This window comes from Tubulanus polymorphus, chromosome 3 (assembly GCF_964204645.1).
Source record: "Tubulanus polymorphus chromosome 3, tnTubPoly1.2, whole genome shotgun sequence".
Classification (NCBI taxonomy): domain Eukaryota; kingdom Metazoa; phylum Nemertea; class Palaeonemertea; order Tubulaniformes; family Tubulanidae; genus Tubulanus; species Tubulanus polymorphus.
Window position 1 is genome coordinate 21818363 of NC_134027.1, and position 18499 is coordinate 21836861.

The 18499-nt window shown below is 38.5% G+C and overlaps 1 protein-coding gene across 1 annotated transcript; it reads left to right on the forward strand.

The window, feature by feature from the left end:
• Positions 1–1641: 1641 nt before the first annotated feature.
• LOC141902613 (uncharacterized) lies at positions 1642–4208 on the forward strand. Its single transcript, XM_074790435.1, has 2 exons — positions 1642–1716; positions 1826–4208. Exons 1-2 carry the CDS (start codon positions 1687–1689, stop codon positions 2459–2461), a joined length of 666 nt encoding a protein of 221 aa, XP_074646536.1. The 5' UTR covers positions 1642–1686; the 3' UTR covers positions 2462–4208.
• Positions 4209–18499: the final 14291 nt, after the last annotated feature.

Below are 18499 nucleotides of genomic sequence, written 5' to 3' on the forward strand. Positions count from 1 at the left end.
GGTTGCCGGGTTATGCTTTCCTCGTTTGTTGAATCAGTTACAAAACCGCTTATAGGTATTGGCAACTTTCTTCGGGGGCGATTTCAGGGAATTTTTGGGCTTTTAACTTCATCGTCGGCGATATGTGACGTGGGGCCTGGGTCGGGCCCTGCTAGGCAGGTAGTAAGGCGTTGAGATAAAATATAAGCAATAAGCAGAATGATAAGCAGAGCCCTCCGCTCTCATGATATGTGTGATCACATGTAAATTTTTCTTTCGATCCTGGAACAGCGACTAGAACGCCTCTCGTTCCAATGTACAATGATTTGGGCACCGTCAAATAAATTCATTTCTCCAAACACGTTATTTCATTTCCAATGGAGCCTATCGCAGTCATACGTTGCACCTTGATTATACATGGAGTTAGTCGATGTGGTTTTCGATGATCGTCGATGTTACCCGAACAGAATATTCAGCCACAATACACGCTGTAATTATCACTTTCGCGCAGCACCTATGAATCAATGCAGGAAAAATATCCGAACAAAATAGCGGTTTAAAACTGAAAAACGTTTTATTGCTAAATGATACACAATGAATATACAGTACGATGATATCACATATTTTCTGCCGGAAAAATTAGAAATGCTCATCTCTTACATCCCCTCTCGTTACCTCTCTCCCTCTCCGCACAGCTCTTACCCACATCTCTCCCCTCTCTATGTAATCGGCTTTTATTTCGTTAACTTAATTAGTAGTAAGTAAGGTTTACAACTTTTATGTTTCGTACACTCTTGCCGAAATTGGAAACATTAAACATAGGAAACATGGAATTATTTGTAGCATGCAATTCATGTCTGTATCTATTGACGACAACCTAATTCTCGCGTCCAAACTGGTTATTTCCACATCGGACCTTTGTACAGTTACTAATTAGAGATACAAACCAGGAAAATAAGATAAAATCCCACTATTTACTGATTAAAAGAATTTAAAAACCAGAATTTATTCATTCAATCTAAAATATATAAAAGACACGACGTTTCGATCTCACCCTAGAGATCATAGTCAGGTGACGATATCTTATTATCCGTTCACCACGTTTGAGTGTGGTTATCGTTCTACAAACCAGGAACTTTGGAAATTCCTTTCGAAACCAGTCTTGCTTTGTGCTTCTAAATACATATAGGAACTCGTACAATCAAATCATAAGTCTAATGGGTCAGTTATAAGAGGGTTATTAATTTAAAATTGTCAAAATAGTGCGCTTTTCAGTGGTTTTATTTGTACCGTAAAACTGATAAGAAGTTCCATAATTCCGACACAGATATGATATGATAAGAGCGACACAGATATGATTGAACTCGATCGTTTTTTTAAAATATATATCACCACCTGGAAATATCACATGACACTTAAACGCCCACCAAGTTCCATAGTGTTCATTTCTGGTGTTAATCATGGCGTCTAGACATACATATCCATTCGAGTTCGCAGTGACATTTAAAGACCGCAAGGTTCTCATCTATTCAGATCAGCAGAATGAGAAAAGAACGATTAAGAATTTTCTATCATCCGTTGTGCGATTTGCAATGCGATCAGATAAGTGTTAACGGCGATCTATTAGATTTGCCTGTGACGATGTGGACTGAGGAGTTGGAGGCCGTTATTGAACGAAAACTAAAATCCATATATACTGGACAAAAAATGGCCGTGCAAATGATGCTGTTCGACGAGGTAAGAATCTATTATTTTCATCTTCAGTTACATCATCATCCGCATGTAATAGATACCGGAGAATGAGCGCTGCGAGGCGAGAGTAAAATAAAAGCGTTTTCTATTTCAGGTGAAATTAGAATGGACAGAAGCGCCCCCTGGTATTGAGGTACCGGATAGACCCACTACATTCAATCACCATCCGAAAATTCAAGTGTTCACTGTGAAATGTAAAGACGAAGAAACAGCAAAAAGCTATAAATCAAGCCTTGAAAGGTCTCACCAATCGCTTGAGGGTCTCAATGTGATCGGTACCGGTCGAGACAGAACATACTCGTGTAAAGTGAACGCAGGAGTACCGATCACTGTACCCCCGACTGTAGTTACTACTGAACAACAACTTAATGTATTTGACTTAAAACTGAACAAACTCATCGAGGATGTCTTCGGGAGAATTGATGAAATTGAGAGATCTTCTGATTACGTCATCGATTCATTGATGATCAGGAAAGTTGTTCAGACAAATTTCGACCCGGACCTCGTGAAGTCATTACCACCTACAGATGAGCAGGCGGATGGACAGCTACATTTGATATGCGCACAATGGGACTGCAGTGATGACGCTTACATGCGTTACATAGATGATAATATTGTGAAGAAAAGATACATAAAGTGTGATGGTGATGAGGTACAAGGACTCGATACTGATATTTACGGATATCTGTATATACTCGTGTTGAAAAAGACCAAATTGTACGTTTGCTAGAAAACCCCGTAAACAGTTTGATCGATAGAAATCGATTGAAGAAATATGAGCTTCCGGATGGAGATTACAATTATACCAACTGTTTCGATATCGACTTCCAGGGACGGATGTTTATATACTGTGACCGTACAGACAAATTACTATATCTAACACCTGAAGCGGAAGTCATCAGTTTTATCCCTATGAAAGACTGTGACCTAGCATTTGCTCCAGATGCGGGTTACCCGTGTGTTCTTAGTGATGAATACGTTCTGCTATCGGTTCCTAAGGATGACATGGGAACTGTGATTAGTATTAGATATAACGGTCGTGGTTTTATAGATGACCCGCGTGTGGTACTGAGCTCTACAGACAGTTCGACTAATCAGATACATCAAGTGTGTGACAGTAACACTGTAGTTATCCGTCACCGGGATATCAGTAATAAACATGGCTCACTGAGAGTGTACAATGTAAAAACCGATTCTGCTCTTACGGCGATGAAAAAATACATCAAACAGAGATTCGATAAAGTAGAGAGATCTATTGATGATGTCATGGAGAGAATTGATAAATTAGAGAGATTTAATGATGTCATCATGGGGAGAATTGATGAAGTGGAAAGACATTCTGGTGACGTCATTGATTCACTAACGATCGGTAAACAGGTCAAGACAGAGTTCATACCCAATCTACTGACGTCATTACCGAGTAAGCAGACGGCTCGACAGTCGCGTATAATATGCGTTGAGTGGGGATTCGGTGGTATATATTACATGGATGATAATGTTATGAAGAAATACATAGAGTGTGATAATGGTCATGTGCAAGGACTCGATACTGATAGTAATGGGTTTCTCTATGTGCTCATGAAGAAGAACGAGAAATACTACCTGAGTAAATATGAAGGAAATTAAAAAGTGATGGAAGAAGTAATCACTGATATCGTGTCTGGATGCGGAACCCTACTAATCCGTGGTCGCAATATCTACGTACAGTCACTAGGAAGAGACGTTAGTGTTTTACGTTTATTAGAAAACCCCGTAGACGGTTTGATCGATAGAAAGCAAGTGGGGAAATATCAGCTGCCGGATGGACTTTACTTTTCTATCAACTGTTTAGATATTGACTCACACGGACGACAGTTTGTTTACTGTCGCGGGACACATAGATTATTGTATTTATCATCAGAAGCGGAAATCATCAGCTTTATCAATACGAAGGATTGTGGACTAACAATTGATCCAGAGTGGGGATACCCATGCGTTATCAGAGATAAACATGTATTACTATCGGTTATATCTAAGACTGGTAGAGGAGCTATCATGATAAGTATCAAATATAATAGTCAAGGGTTTATAGATCACCCTAGTATAGTACTGAAATCTACAGACAGTGAGATATATCAGACACATCAAGTGTGTGACAGTAACACTGTAGTTACCTGTCACTGTGATAACAGCAATAAACCGTACGCACTGAAAGTTTACAATATAAACACTGTACCCGCTCAGTGACAGTTATGTAATCTGCTCCTACTCAATAGGTTCTGGTGCCCCTCAATGGCTTCGGAAAAATACACATGGTACGTGAATTATTACTTAGTGTAATGATGAGGTCCTTGTGCCACCAGCTATCCTAGACGTCGAGCACTCGGGCAAAATTTAGTTCATTTCAATGAACTTTCATCTAACCTTTTGCCCAGAATAGAAATTAGCAAGATCACTAATCTCTTGAAAAATAAGAATCGTCTGTAAGGTTCATATATCGTAATTTTCATTAATCATTTATAGTTTCAAAAATAATGGATCGATTTTATTCATTATCATTATTATTTTTATTACTATTATTATTATCATAATCATTATTATCATCATCATTATAATTGAAACTGTAAAATGATCTAGAAATAGTTATTGAAGTCTGTTGCAACAATGATATGGTGATGTTATCAAAAGTTATCAACCCCCATCATCGTATCCTGGGAGAAACACTATAGAATAGGATCAAAGCTGTGGGTAGTTGGGTGTTGAATTGGGTAGTGTATAGTGTGATCTATGTGCATTTGTGGCCAGCACACAGATCACAACGATCAAAGTTAGTGTAGTTAATACGTCCAGGGATAGGCAACATGTGAAATGAGGTAATGGATTTTTGAAGAAGAGAAGGGAAGCAATCATTGGAAGATGTTGTTAGAAAATAACAAGTGTCCGTAGTCGATGATGGAATATCGTATGGTAGTAATGACGAGGTCAAAATACATAGCTGTAGGCGTAACTAGCGTGGTACTAGGTATTAATGGGAGAAACACACTGTAGTGTTGTGTATATTACCACAATAAACTACGTTATAGCGATCCTGAAATTTGATTGAAGACAAACCAATGAATATGTAGTTGATATCTTTATTCAACGAGAGCATGAGCAGGAATGACAAGTTTTCAAGAAGTATTAAGTAAGAAATGTGATTATGCAATAATTAATTATCATATGAAAATTAAGAATTAGAAAATATGATTATGAAATAATTATAATAACAGTTTCGTATTTCAGCAATGAAGATAACCAATAATAATAATAATGATAATAATAATGATAATAATAATAATAATAATAATAATAATAATAATAATAATAATAATAATAATTATTATTATTATTATTCTAGTACGATTATAAATATTTACATGACACTAGTGTTTAGATTGGTACTATAGATATGCGCTTTAATCATTTATATTTCCCTTTTCAATTAATTCTATAAATTTCTATATATCTATATTCATTATTCTAGATAGTAGATAATCTTGTTATTTTATATAGATTACACTAATAAAGATTAAGCTAATTTAGATAGCTAGCTTTGACAGAAGATCGGGAAGGATATTGTGTGAAAATAATTGTTTCTCAAATCTAATGGAAACTAGCTAAAAGCTAATTGAAAGTCTGAGATTAGAATTTAAAATCTAATATAAATCCTAGAATAATTATTATTAAGAAAAGGCCTAAAGAGTCTAAAAATATAGCAGAATCTGAGTATGGCTTACCTGAAATTTGATTGAAGACAAACCAATGAATATGTAGTTGATATCTTTATTCAACGAGAGCATGAGCAGGAATGACCAAGCCAGGCCTGAGCTGGACATCCTTGACTCAAGCTCCACCCCAAACAAGCTCGGGGTCGGGGGCACATATCATTGGCTGATTAGCCACCAGACTCACAAATCTGACAGCTGACCTCGGTAAACAACACTCAACAAACAGGGAGCGAGGGATTTAATTATTGATTGTCTTCAAAGTCAGGCTTGGTTAATCTTTAGATTTTTAGAGACGAATGGCATGTAAACATCCTGACACTAAACCCATAACAAAGGCGTGTCTGCCATATTGCATAAAGATATTAATAGAATTTGGAATAAAACTAAATTTGGAGACTAAAAAAATGAATTTGATTTGAGAATGAATATGATATTTGTAATCTTTAGATTTTGCAGAATATTTCTATATCTATTGTGACACTATTTCGATAAAGAAGAATTTTGAAAAAAAGCAGAACACTATATCCTCCCCTACTACGTAAAGACTTTCGTCCGCGAAAGTTTATAAAAACACATGCGAATAACACAGTGTACGAAATACAGTAAACAATAAAACACTGTAAGACTCCGAAAAAAAACGAAGTATAAACCAGGCAGTATATACGTACACGAAATAATTGCTGTAGCCAGCCGAATGAAAAAAAAAACAATGTTTATACATTACACAATTTGATAAGTGCTATATATTGCGCGAGAAAACAACCACAAGGGTGACTGCCATAATTGGAATGTACAAGATATTAGTTGCGTTAGCCTCCCAAGTCAGTTATACCATTTCATGTTCTGTCCCATCTTTGCTTAATGAAGAAGTAATGTTTGAGTTAACCCATATTTTGCGACGAATTGTCTCTACGTCGAGACGTGATGTGGGCAGTACAATAGCTCTATGTTGGTGGTAATTAGCAAAGTTTGCCAACAAAGTGTGGGGGATAAGTCAAAATATAGTAATGGAAGACTCACACCAACGGTGGAAGTAGATAGTTCAATGACTAAAGTAGCATGAGATTTTGTACACGTGCAGCCATGGCAGTCTTGAAATTCTGGCCAATTCGTCGGTTTTTGTTAGTCGATGTTCCAAGCTGAGGAGTCAACACTCTTCGCCTTGGCCAACATCTCCTAGTTCACGCGGTGCGACTCCATAATTAATAGGCTGCTCGAAGGTTACTCCAAATCCAATTGTCATAAAGGGTACGAACCAGAACATCAGTTGGAAACTTGGGAACGATAAGAAAGAAACTCGGGATCAGGAAGCGAAAGAATGGTTGATCAGACCAAATAGCACAGTGAGCCACTGAAACCGAAAGTCAATCTCACCAGAATGGCAACCGAAAGAAAAGGAATGGGTTCATAGCATTATGACGAGGGGTAAGGGCGCTGTCTAACAGAAACCTATTGCCGAGAAAATGTCCGCGTGAAGTATGTGCGTGTTTTACGTTTCCTACCACCGAGAGTGTACGTCCGAAAGAAGCTATCTAACAACTCTCGAGATACGTATTTCTCTTTAACCCATTCAGGCTTAGCTCCGTTGGCCCATTTGACCAAACAAATTCTACCATTCATGCCATTGTATTTTACTTTCAAAATCCTGTCAACCGGATAGAGCGTCGGATCATCAGCCGTTCGGGCGAAACCACAGCTCGCGGCAGTATGCGCTCTTGGGTTGCCTTTAGCCATGCTCCTAGTAATCACACCAGACTTTTGCGGCATCGTAGCGTGATTGCTGGCGTCAGTATTCTGGTTAACTTTCTTTGCTGGTATGTTGCTGCCTGCAACTGAACTTTTGCTGCCAGATGTATTTCTTGCATCATTTGTTGTCAGTTCCACCTTAGCTGTACGCGGACCGTTAGCGACCTCCTTGTCCGGATGGCGGGGACGATTTGTGTCACTGGCCATTGGTTGTGGGGAAACTTGAATACCATGATTAGATTGTTGTGGGGAACTTTCGTCTAATGAGCTTGGCTGCGATTGAGGTCCTGATGCCTGACCGATTGTATCGTCCTCTTTTCTTCGAACATAAGGAATCATACGATAAGCATTAACCGCAGACGTCAAGATTTTGTTATTTACCGACCGAAGGAAATATGTGTCATTTAGGCCCAATCGTACTACTGTGTAAGGACCATTGTACTTATCGCTGAGCTTTCTAGACTTACCAACCGGCACAGCCTCATTGGTGACCCATACTTCGTCACCGATCTTAAACAAGGGATGTTTAGCTGCCTTATCGTACGAGCGCTTATTCTTGGCCTGCATCGCTTGGTTTCGTTTAGTGACGATTTCCTTTACAATTGAAAGCTTCTTTTGCACATCGTCTATATGGTTAGCAACAGGTTTAGGGAGATTCTCAGTAGGTGTGAGAACTGTATTTAGCGGGAGAGGCATTTCTTTAGCAAACAAAACATGGAATGGGGAAAACCCAGTTGATTCGCATGGAGAGGCCCTGATGGCCATTAAAACGCTTGGTAGAATTTCAGCCCAGTTAGACTGTTGTTCATTAATGTAACAACGCAACATCTGCGCAAGTGTTCTATTCTGACGTTCGACAGTTGCATTTGTCTGAGGATGGTAGCTGGATGTTGAATGACGCTTTACCTTGAATATCTCACACAAAGACGACACCAATGCACTAAGAAATGACCTGCCACGATCCGATATCAGAGAGCGCGGGGCACCATACCTAGAGAAGATTTCATTGTAGAGAACTCTAGCGACCTCACTGGCTTCTTGTGTCTTCAAGGAAAATCCTTCAATCCATCTAGAGTAACTGTCTACTACTAAAAGAACGTGTTTCTCGCCTGTATTAGATGCAGGCAATGGACCCAAAAAGTCAATGTGCCAGCGGTGGAAAGTGTCTGATATAGGCATGTTAGTTAAAGCAGGGCGTTGGCGTTTAGCCGTGGATTTGGCCTGGATACACGTAGTACATGATTCTATGTAATGATGTATATCTTTGTACATGGTCTTCCACCAATATTTAGTGCGTACCATGTCATGCGTCTTTTTAATGCCTTTATGGCCACCGCCTGCTAGACAGTCATGGTAAGCTGAGAGAATGTCTTTACGAAGGTGTTTGGGTACTACCAGCTGTTCGATAGGGAAGTCTTTATAACGATTGAACTCTTTGTATAGTAAGCCGTCATGAATGTGGAATAAATCCTGTTGACGTGTAATGTTGCGGGCTAAACTATCATCCTCGGGAAGTATGCCATTCTCCAAATAGTCGATCCAAGGAGAGCATTCGTCACATGACCTCTGAGCCGATCGAAAGTCGATATCCTCTATAGGGCAAACGATGGGGGAATCCTCCTCCACTTCGCACTGATATAAGAATTCGGCCTCGAGTAGCTCAGGAGTAGATGTCGACGCGATCTCGCATGGCGAAGGAAAATCATCATGATCATCCTCAACATCCGGGTCCTTATAAACTCTACGAGAAATAGCGTCCGCATTTGAGTTCTTATTGCCCTCACGATAAACGATTTCCATTTGAAAAGGTTGGAGCTTCGCCGCCCAGCGGCCAACCCGACTGTTAGTTTCTTTCAGTTTTTCCATATAGACAAGAGATTTGTGATCGCTGAAGACTTTGAATTTATTCATTAATAGGTATTCCCTATATGAATCACAGCCTACGACGATCGCAAAACACTCTTTGTCTCTTATATCCCAACGTTTCTGGGTCGCAGTTAATGCGTTTCCACCATAACAAATGACTCTTTCACGACCTTGGTCATCAAATTGTCCCAGTATGTAAGAAATTGCTGAATTGCTAGCATCGACACTTAGAAAGAATTCCTTAGTGTTGTCCGGGTAACATAGAATTGGAGGAGAGACCAAAATTTCCTTCAATGAATCAAAGGCCTTTTGATGTGTATCTGTCCAAACAAATTCCGTATCCTTCCTTAGGAGGGGAGTTAAGTCTGAAGCAATGGAGGCATAGGACTTAACAAAACGCCTGTAAAAGCCTGTTAGACCTAGAAAAGATTTCAAGTCGCGCTGATTCTTGGGGACTGGAAAGGTGTTGATAGCTTCACACTTAGCAGGATCAGCCTCAACTCCATCTTTAGAGAAAATATAGCCGAGATACGGTACTCTATCCATTGCAAACTTACACTTAGAAGGTTTTAGCGTCATGTTGACAATACGCAGTCGATCAAAGACAAGTCTTAAATGTTTCATGTGGTCATCAAAGTTCTTTGAGTATATCAGGATATCGTCCATGTAAACTAGACAGAAAGACCAATGAAACCCTCTCAAAACTTCATTCATGGTTAACTGAAATGTCGCTGGACTATTCTTCAACCCGAAAGGAAGACGCTTGAACATGTAAGCTCCATTTTGCGTTACGAATGTAGTTTTGTGCATAGTTTCTGGATCAAGTCTTATTTGCCAGAAACCGCTAGTCATGTCAAGACAAGTAAATAGGGAAGCATTCGATTCTGCAATAGAAGAAATCACGTCTGAAATTTTTGGCAAAGGAAAAGACGTAGCTTTTGTAATTTTGTTCAAGGCTCTGTAATCAACAGCAAATCTGTACTCTCCAGACTTTTTCTTTACCATGATAACCGGTGATTGAAAGGGGGAATTAGACGGAGTGATTATGTCATTCTTGAGCATATCTTCTACCTGTCTATCTTGCTCGGCCCTGATGGGAGGTGGATGACGATAAGCACGCTGAGTACATGGTGGATTATCACCTGTTTCAATCTTATGGGTATGCATGTTTGTATATCCTAACTCAGAAAGATTGGTGGAAAATCTATCCCTGTATTCCGTCAACAAGTCTTTTAGAGCTGATTTTTGTTCGTCACTAAGAGCACAAGCAGATAAGTCAAATCTAGTGGTTGAGAATCGGACGCCTCAGGTTCTGGTGCAAATTTAGCTACGTCACCCATATCGTGATCTGCTTTGGCTAGAGACGCCACTGGCGCTTGGTCAAGATCGTCACTCATTTCAACAATTGGAGCGGATTCATCTAATTGAGCCAAATTAGCAAGTGCTGTACCCCGAGCAATAGTAATTGCTTTCTTTGTAGGATTAATCAACCTCAAACGAGCTAAGCCATCAGTGACCTTAACCAAACACCTTGCGGCAGTGAAATTCCTGTTTGTAAGTTCAGGTCTTGGCGACAATAGGACAGTCGTGTCATTTAAGTACTTGGGCAGGGATACCGGTACATCAACCTCACAACGTGGCCTAAGGGTGACTTTTCTATAAGCGTTAGCCGTAGGGCTAACAACAGTTATAGGGAGGACATGGGTATCCTGTTCTTGTCCTATAAGAAGGCATTTGTGTTTGAAATGTATCTTAGCGTCTTTCTGTTCCATAAAATCCAATCCCAATATAAGATTCTGATGTAGGTGTTCGAAAACATGGAATTTGTGAGTAAGTTGTTCTTTCATGCCTGGGAATGTGAGTGGTATATCTATTACCCCAGAGACGGGTATTGTACTGCCGCTAACACCTATGACATTTTTAATATTGGCGGGTCTAATTGGCGCGTTTTCGAATTTTGATTTGTTCAATAGATTCCTAGATATGCAACTTATGCTGGCACCACTGTCAATAAGGGCTTTAGCTTTACAATTTCCTATATACACAATTGTGGTATTCTTTTCTAAGTAGGCAACCAAAGAGATACTTTCTTGGTCTCTGTTATCATTTAAGTCATTGTCGCCTACTTCTATTTTGTGCCCGTCGCAAGAAGTATCTTGGACAGGCGCGCTATCCTAGTATGGACGCGGTTTCTTACAAGCATTGAAATTGTGGCCAATTTTATAACACGCTGGACATGTGGCATTTCGTGCTGGGCAGTCACCTCTCGTACGGCAATTCCCTGTACAAAAATAGCACTTACCATCTTTATCTTTTAAAACTGGCGCATTCAAATCCTGATTATCTCGCCGATGTCGCGACTGCTGCTGTGGGTAGCTTCTCTGCTGTTGCTGGCCGTTCCTCTGCTGCTGTGGGTAGTTTCTCTGCTGCTGTGGGTAGTCACGTGTCCTGTAGTGTGGTCGTGAGTCATGCACGTACTGGTCATTATTATAGTAGTTTCGTTGTGGTTGTTGTAGTCTTGCTTCCATCTGCTGAAATCGGCGATCATATTCTTGCCTTGATTCTCGTCCTTCTTCACGTATCGCGCAAATTTGAGCGTAGATATCGCGCATATCTACCTCAGATGTCTCGGGAGTTGTTGATGCTACAAGAGTATTGCTCTGAGCAAACGTTGCTTCGAGCCGCATGGCTTTCGCACGTAAGGCCAACAAATCGGTCGGCAAGTCCACCGCTAAGATAGGTTTGTACTTGTCATGTAGGCCGTTTATTGCCATCTGCACGACAGCTTGCCTTGCCAGCGAGGAGACAGTCGAGGCAACCTCCACGCGATCGAGGTATTCCTTTATTGATTCGTTCGGCCTCTGCTTTATACCGGTTAATAAAATGTCTGTTGTGGGCCGATATCGGGTACGCAGGGCTTCTTTCAGCATCGAAATGTTATTATGATCACATGGTGACATAGAGTCTAAGAGTAATTGTTCTATATTGTCACCCAAACTATTCAGAAATGCATTTAATTTTTCTCTGTCTGCATAACATTCGGTTATGCGTTCGAACTGGCGTATCCAGCTGTCAGTGTTTCTCTTTCCATCAAACTTTTCCAGTTTGGGGTTATAACGCGCAGTTGCTGGCGACTGATTGTTCGTGGTCATACCTGTTGATTCTGATGACTCAGGTAGCGGATCCAGCACCTGGACTGGAACTGCGTTGCCGGTGTCTGAATTTTGTTGATTCACTTGCTTTTGTTGCGTTACGACTGTTCTGGGTCTCAGGTCTCTGCTGCTGCCGTTGCTTGCAGACTGGGTCGAATTTCCTGTTACAGGCATTGGATCGAGCTTGTTCTCCACCAACTGTAGTGTTGTGTATATTACCACAATAAACTACGTTATAGCGATCCTGAAATTTGATTGAAGACAAACCAATGAATATGTAGTTGATATCTTTATTCAACGAGAGCATGAGCAGGAATGACAAGTTTTCAAGAAGTATTAAGTAAGAAATGTGATTATGCAATAATTAATTATCATATGAAAATTAAGAATTAGAAAATATGATTATGAAATAATTATAATAACAGTTTCGTATTTCAGCAATGAAGATAACCAATAATAATAATAATGATAATAATAATGATAATAATAATAATAATAATAATAATAATAATAATAATTATTATTATTATTATTCTAGTACGATTATAAATATTTACATGACACTAGTGTTTAGATTGGTACTATAGATATGCGCTTTAATCATTTATATTTCCCTTTTCAATTAATTCTATAAATTTCTATATATCTATATTCATTATTCTAGATAGTAGATAATCTTGTTATTTTATATAGATTACACTAATAAAGATTAAGCTAATTTAGATAGCTAGCTTTGACAGAAGATCGGGAAGGATATTGTGTGAAAATAATTGTTTCTCAAATCTAATGGAAACTAGCTAAAAGCTAATTGAAAGTCTGAGATTAGAATTTAAAATCTAATATAAATCCTAGAATAATTATTATTAAGAAAAGGCCTAAAGAGTCTAAAAATATAGCAGAATCTGAGTATGGCTTACCTGAAATTTGATTGAAGACAAACCAATGAATATGTAGTTGATATCTTTATTCAACGAGAGCATGAGCAGGAATGACCAAGCCAGGCCTGAGCTGGACATCCTTGACTCAAGCTCCACCCCAAACAAGCTCGGGGTCGGGGGCACATATCATTGGCTGATTAGCCACCAGACTCACAAATCTGACAGCTGACCTCGGTAAACAACACTCAACAAACAGGGAGCGAGGGATTTAATTATTGATTGTCTTCAAAGTCAGGCTTGGTTAATCTTTAGATTTTTAGAGACGAATGGCATGTAAACATCCTGACACTAAACCCATAACAAAGGCGTGTCTGCCATATTGCATAAAGATATTAATAGAATTTGGAATAAAACTAAATTTGGAGACTAAAAAAATGAATTTGATTTGAGAATGAATATGATATTTGTAATCTTTAGATTTTGCAGAATATTTCTATATCTATTGTGACACTATTTCGATAAAGAAGAATTTTGAAAAAAAGCAGAACACTATAACACTAAAACACACTAACACACTCTAGATATTGGTAGGTTGGTAACGAAGCAGTTGGTAGCATAGGGGTCTGGTCGGTTGTAGTTTGATCTGTGTGCATTTTTGGCCAGCATACAGATCACAGCACATTGTCAGCCAATTTGGCAGGTGATATTCTGCCTAATGCGTTAGCGTGTAACAAAATACATGTAGTGTTAACAATTCATGCTGATGCACCGAGGCGTGCGACTTCGAAAATCACAGAAAAGTGTGGAGAAAAGAGTTAGAAAAAATAAAGCGGACAGTGCAACATTCAAACCAGGGCCAGCAAGTTACAAGCGCAGTAAGTTTCAATTAGACCACCGAGACTCATAGAGTCCAGATTGATTGAATTGCTTTTTTCTAAGACTAAATGGTTGACAAACCATAAAGTATGATTAATCTTTGAACATTTAAGAGAATTAGTGATTATCAAATCATAAACAATATATAACTAATTGAAACTAAAGATATAATTTAATTGCTTCCATAGAAAACCGTTCGGGTCCTCTCACGCCATATTGGCTGCAGAGCATTTGGGGCCTGACACGCCATGTAAAAGACAGCGTGATTTTAGGTGCTTAACAGTATTTGCTTTTTTCTAAGACTAAATGATTGACAGACCATGTAGAATGATAAATCTTTGAACATTTAAGACAATTAATGACAATTATTCATTTGTTTGTAGGGAAAACCGTTCGGGTCCTCTCACGCCATGTCTCAATTGAAGCATTCTGCAGAACATTGGGGCCTGACACGCCATGTACAGCGTGATTTTAGGTGCTTTATGTAACAGTATTTGCTTGTCAAGACTAAATGCTTGAATGATTAATGTTTGAACAGTTCAGAAAATTAGTGACAATTATTCATTTGTTTTTACGGAAACCCGATCAATTGGGTCCTCTCACGCCATGTTTCAATTGAAGCTATTCTGCAGACCGTTTGGGGCTTTGACACGCCATCTTGGCTGCAGAATATTTGGGGCCTGACACGCCATGTAGAAGACAGCATGATTTTAGAACAGTTTTTTTAACAGTATTGCTTTTTTTCTAAGACTAAATTATTGACAAACCATGTTTCAATTATTGAAGCTATTCTGCAGACAATTTGGGGCTTGACACGCCATATTGGCTGCAGAACATTTGGGGCCTTACACGCCATGTAGAAAGCTTAGCGATTTTAGGAGCCATATTGACTGCAGATCACACTAGATTGGAGCCTGGCTCACCATATATGTTTTTCTAACATTAACTATGTTCTTCTAAGACTAATTGATCAACAAATCATGTGAAATAGATGAATGATTCATTTAAATATAAGATAGTTAATTAAAATTTTTATTCTGTAAAACTCATTCAATTTTCCTGTTCCATCAGATTCTTACAAAATATGAAATTCAAATAAAGTTTGATTCAAACATCACTCGTTATAAGTTATTGATTAAAAGTAATCTTCTGAATCAAATCATTTTCATATATGCGATGTAATATGTAGTTCTTATTATGTATATATAGTATGTTGTAAATCATCTATGACAAATAAATATCCAATCGAATATTTCAACTTCGGAAGAAAAACCCGCGAGACGTAGTCGACATTTCATCTCCTGCATAGGATTTGATTTTCATTTTATGTTTACCACATGGCGTGTCAAGCCCCAATATGGCGTGACAAGCCTCGGGGCTTGTGACGCCATATGCAGCAGGTCTTAAGATTGCCTTAGATGTTGAATTGACAACCTACCACCTACAACCCTTCATTATTCTTACAAAACCAAACGTTCCGCACTGACAACAAATTAGTAAAATAGGACGTCTAAAAATATCTAGAAATAGCCAGAAGTTTAACTAATCTCATTCTATCTTACAATTGTGATTGCTATTGATCTGTTTTTAAACTCCTTGTTTCATCTGCAATTCAGTTCACTAAAAATTTTTATGTAACTATGTTTTTTGACCGCTGTACACTCAATCGGGACACTAGTTCCTCACTAGCTTCACTGCGTCATTAACTTTGCCATATCACATCATATAGTTATAATGCCTTGAAACCCTAAGCGCTGAAATAATTGAAATTCATACACATTTGTATCACCAAAATACTGAGCGAGGTCATATTTTCTCCGCGTAAATCCTGCCCTGGCGTGGGGCCAATACGTCTAGCTACATCCAATACATAAATACTTTGTTTAAATTTAGCACGGTTAATCATACAGATTTTGTTTTTGAAAATGTAAATTGGTTTTCCATTGTTTATGAAACTTTGAACGAAAACAAGGATTTCAATACCTATTCTATGCTGTATTTCAAAACTTGTCAAACGCTTTAAAATACAATACATCACAAAACCTTTCTTTATACTCTTGATACCCATGTACCCGTAGAATTTATGGGCAGATAACTGGATTCAATACCGAGCCAGAATCAAGTGCCATTGCCAGAATCTCAAACGAATCAAACAGGTGAAAAATTGAGCTTCCAACACTTTTCAAATATCAATTTTTCAAGAATGATGTTGAAGTCTAAGTTGGAGCCTAATATAAAGCTATATCGACCCTCGACCTGGATTTCATTTTCTACAGTGACGATACCGGTCTGTACACGTTCGTCCATATCATCAGTTCCCTGGCATGCATCTCTCTCAAAAACTTCAAAGCTTGTAAAGCCTGCTAGGTTTTTCATTTTGGCAGTCCAATGATTCGGGTCTATTCCGGTGGCGTATTCCAGTGACAAAACATATTTGCTGTTTGCAACCAATATCTGAACTTCGGCATTTCGTTTGATTTCTGAACTGTGGTCTTGTCAGTTTTAATAACTTGATGCTCATAGACCCTTCTGGGTCATTGGCCGCTGACGAGAGCTCTCCATCTGGTGCGGTTCATCACCAGGTCCCCAAAAGTCACAATCTTCACATTAATTGCAGCTGTTATTACCCTCAAAGCTTTTTAACTATGTAAATGCTTCAATTCTGGTCGTGGCATAACACAACACGTTTATAACCATTTTAGGTGTTCATGACCCATGGTAGACTTGTAATCGAGTCGACTCCCTGGTATAGGCCAGTTTTGGACAATTATTGTATAAACTAGTTTGGCATACCGGTATGTAAGATAAATGGAAGATAGTGGCTTCACATTGAGCATTAATGTACACACGAAATGAAACAACAGATATAATGCATCTAGTTTTCCTAGGGGATCTTGGAGTCTTAATATTGTATTATATACATGGTTACTGCATTGCACAAAGCACTTGAATTATTTTTGGCTAACTTCGAATCCAGAAATATGTAACTGATTTGTAATTGATATACTATTACTATTTCTATCATTATATTCTATAAACATCATCAAGGAATAGAATATATTTATTGCCACATCAAACCTTTTTTTATCAAAGGGCCTGAATGTGCTAGTGATTGTACAGCCTTAATGGCTCTGTTCAGGTCCCTATCATCAATCTACTTACTATGTCACTTTATTTGCACTTATGTATTCAATTTAATTAATTGATGATGAAATAAATTATTATCATTATTATACGTGTATCATTTTTTCAATTAGATAAACCATGAAATAATCACTGAGTGCGAGTGCTGGATTTCTAAAAGTCGTACATGCAGTTTCAGATCAAAATATAGCTGCAAAGCAGTGGTAACAGGTTTTCTGCGTCGTGTGCCATGCATTTATGAAGAAAACTTTTAAAGAAAATCAAAATGTTGCGTTCAAATCAAACTAGGGGTCCAGGGACACCATGCCCACTTGGGAAGTGTTTTCCAATGCTCAACAATCTAACAATTTCAATGTTCAACGCCACCTGGTGACCATATACAAAAACCAATGACCTTGAACCTCACCACAATCATAGAACATGTCAGCAGCTATGATTTTGTAATCGATTGTGATAACAAAATATGTCTCGTTACCAATTTAATATGGAAATACTAAGTATTCTACTATTCAATGCCCCCTGGTGACCATATTCAAAACCCAATGACCTTAAAACTCACCATAATCATAGAACATGTCATAAACTACAACTTTGCAATTGAACATGATAAAAAAATATGTCTCGTTACCAATTTAATATGGAAATACTAAGTATTCTACTATTCAACGCCCCCTGGTGACCATATTCAAAACCCAATGACCTTAAAACTCACCATAATCATAGAACATGTCATAACTACAACTTTGCAATTGATCATGGTAACAAAATATGCCTAGGTACCAATCTAATAAGGAAATACTAAGTTATTCTACTATTCAACGCCCCCTGGTGACCATATAGAATAACTAATGTCCTTAAAACTCACCACAATCATAGATCATGTCATGAGCAACAACTTTGCAATTAATTATGGTAACAAAATATGCTTGGGTATCAATATAATGTGGAAAAACTTTTTCCCACCTACCAATGAGTACTGATGATACCAAGATGGCCGCCAATTGCGTCACAATTGGCCGATCAAAAATACCTGGCTCAGGTATAAAACAACCCTTTCCAAGGAATACCCATCAAAAATTGCAATGAGAAATGTCAAACCAGTAGGAAGCTACAGGACTCAGAATTTGGGCCAAAATTGACATTTTTGGGCACTAAAAAGGTCATAGGACGGCCATCTTGAGTCCGATCGACCCAATTTTTCTTATGGTGATGGGCCCTGGGGGGATTCAAATATATATGAAAAATCAAGGTAATTGATTTAGGCGTCTTCAAAATTTCCCTCAAAAAGTGTAAAAAGTGCTGATTTTGACAAACAACAATGGCTGCCAGTCGGCCATCTTGAATCTGAGAGGGCCAGTTT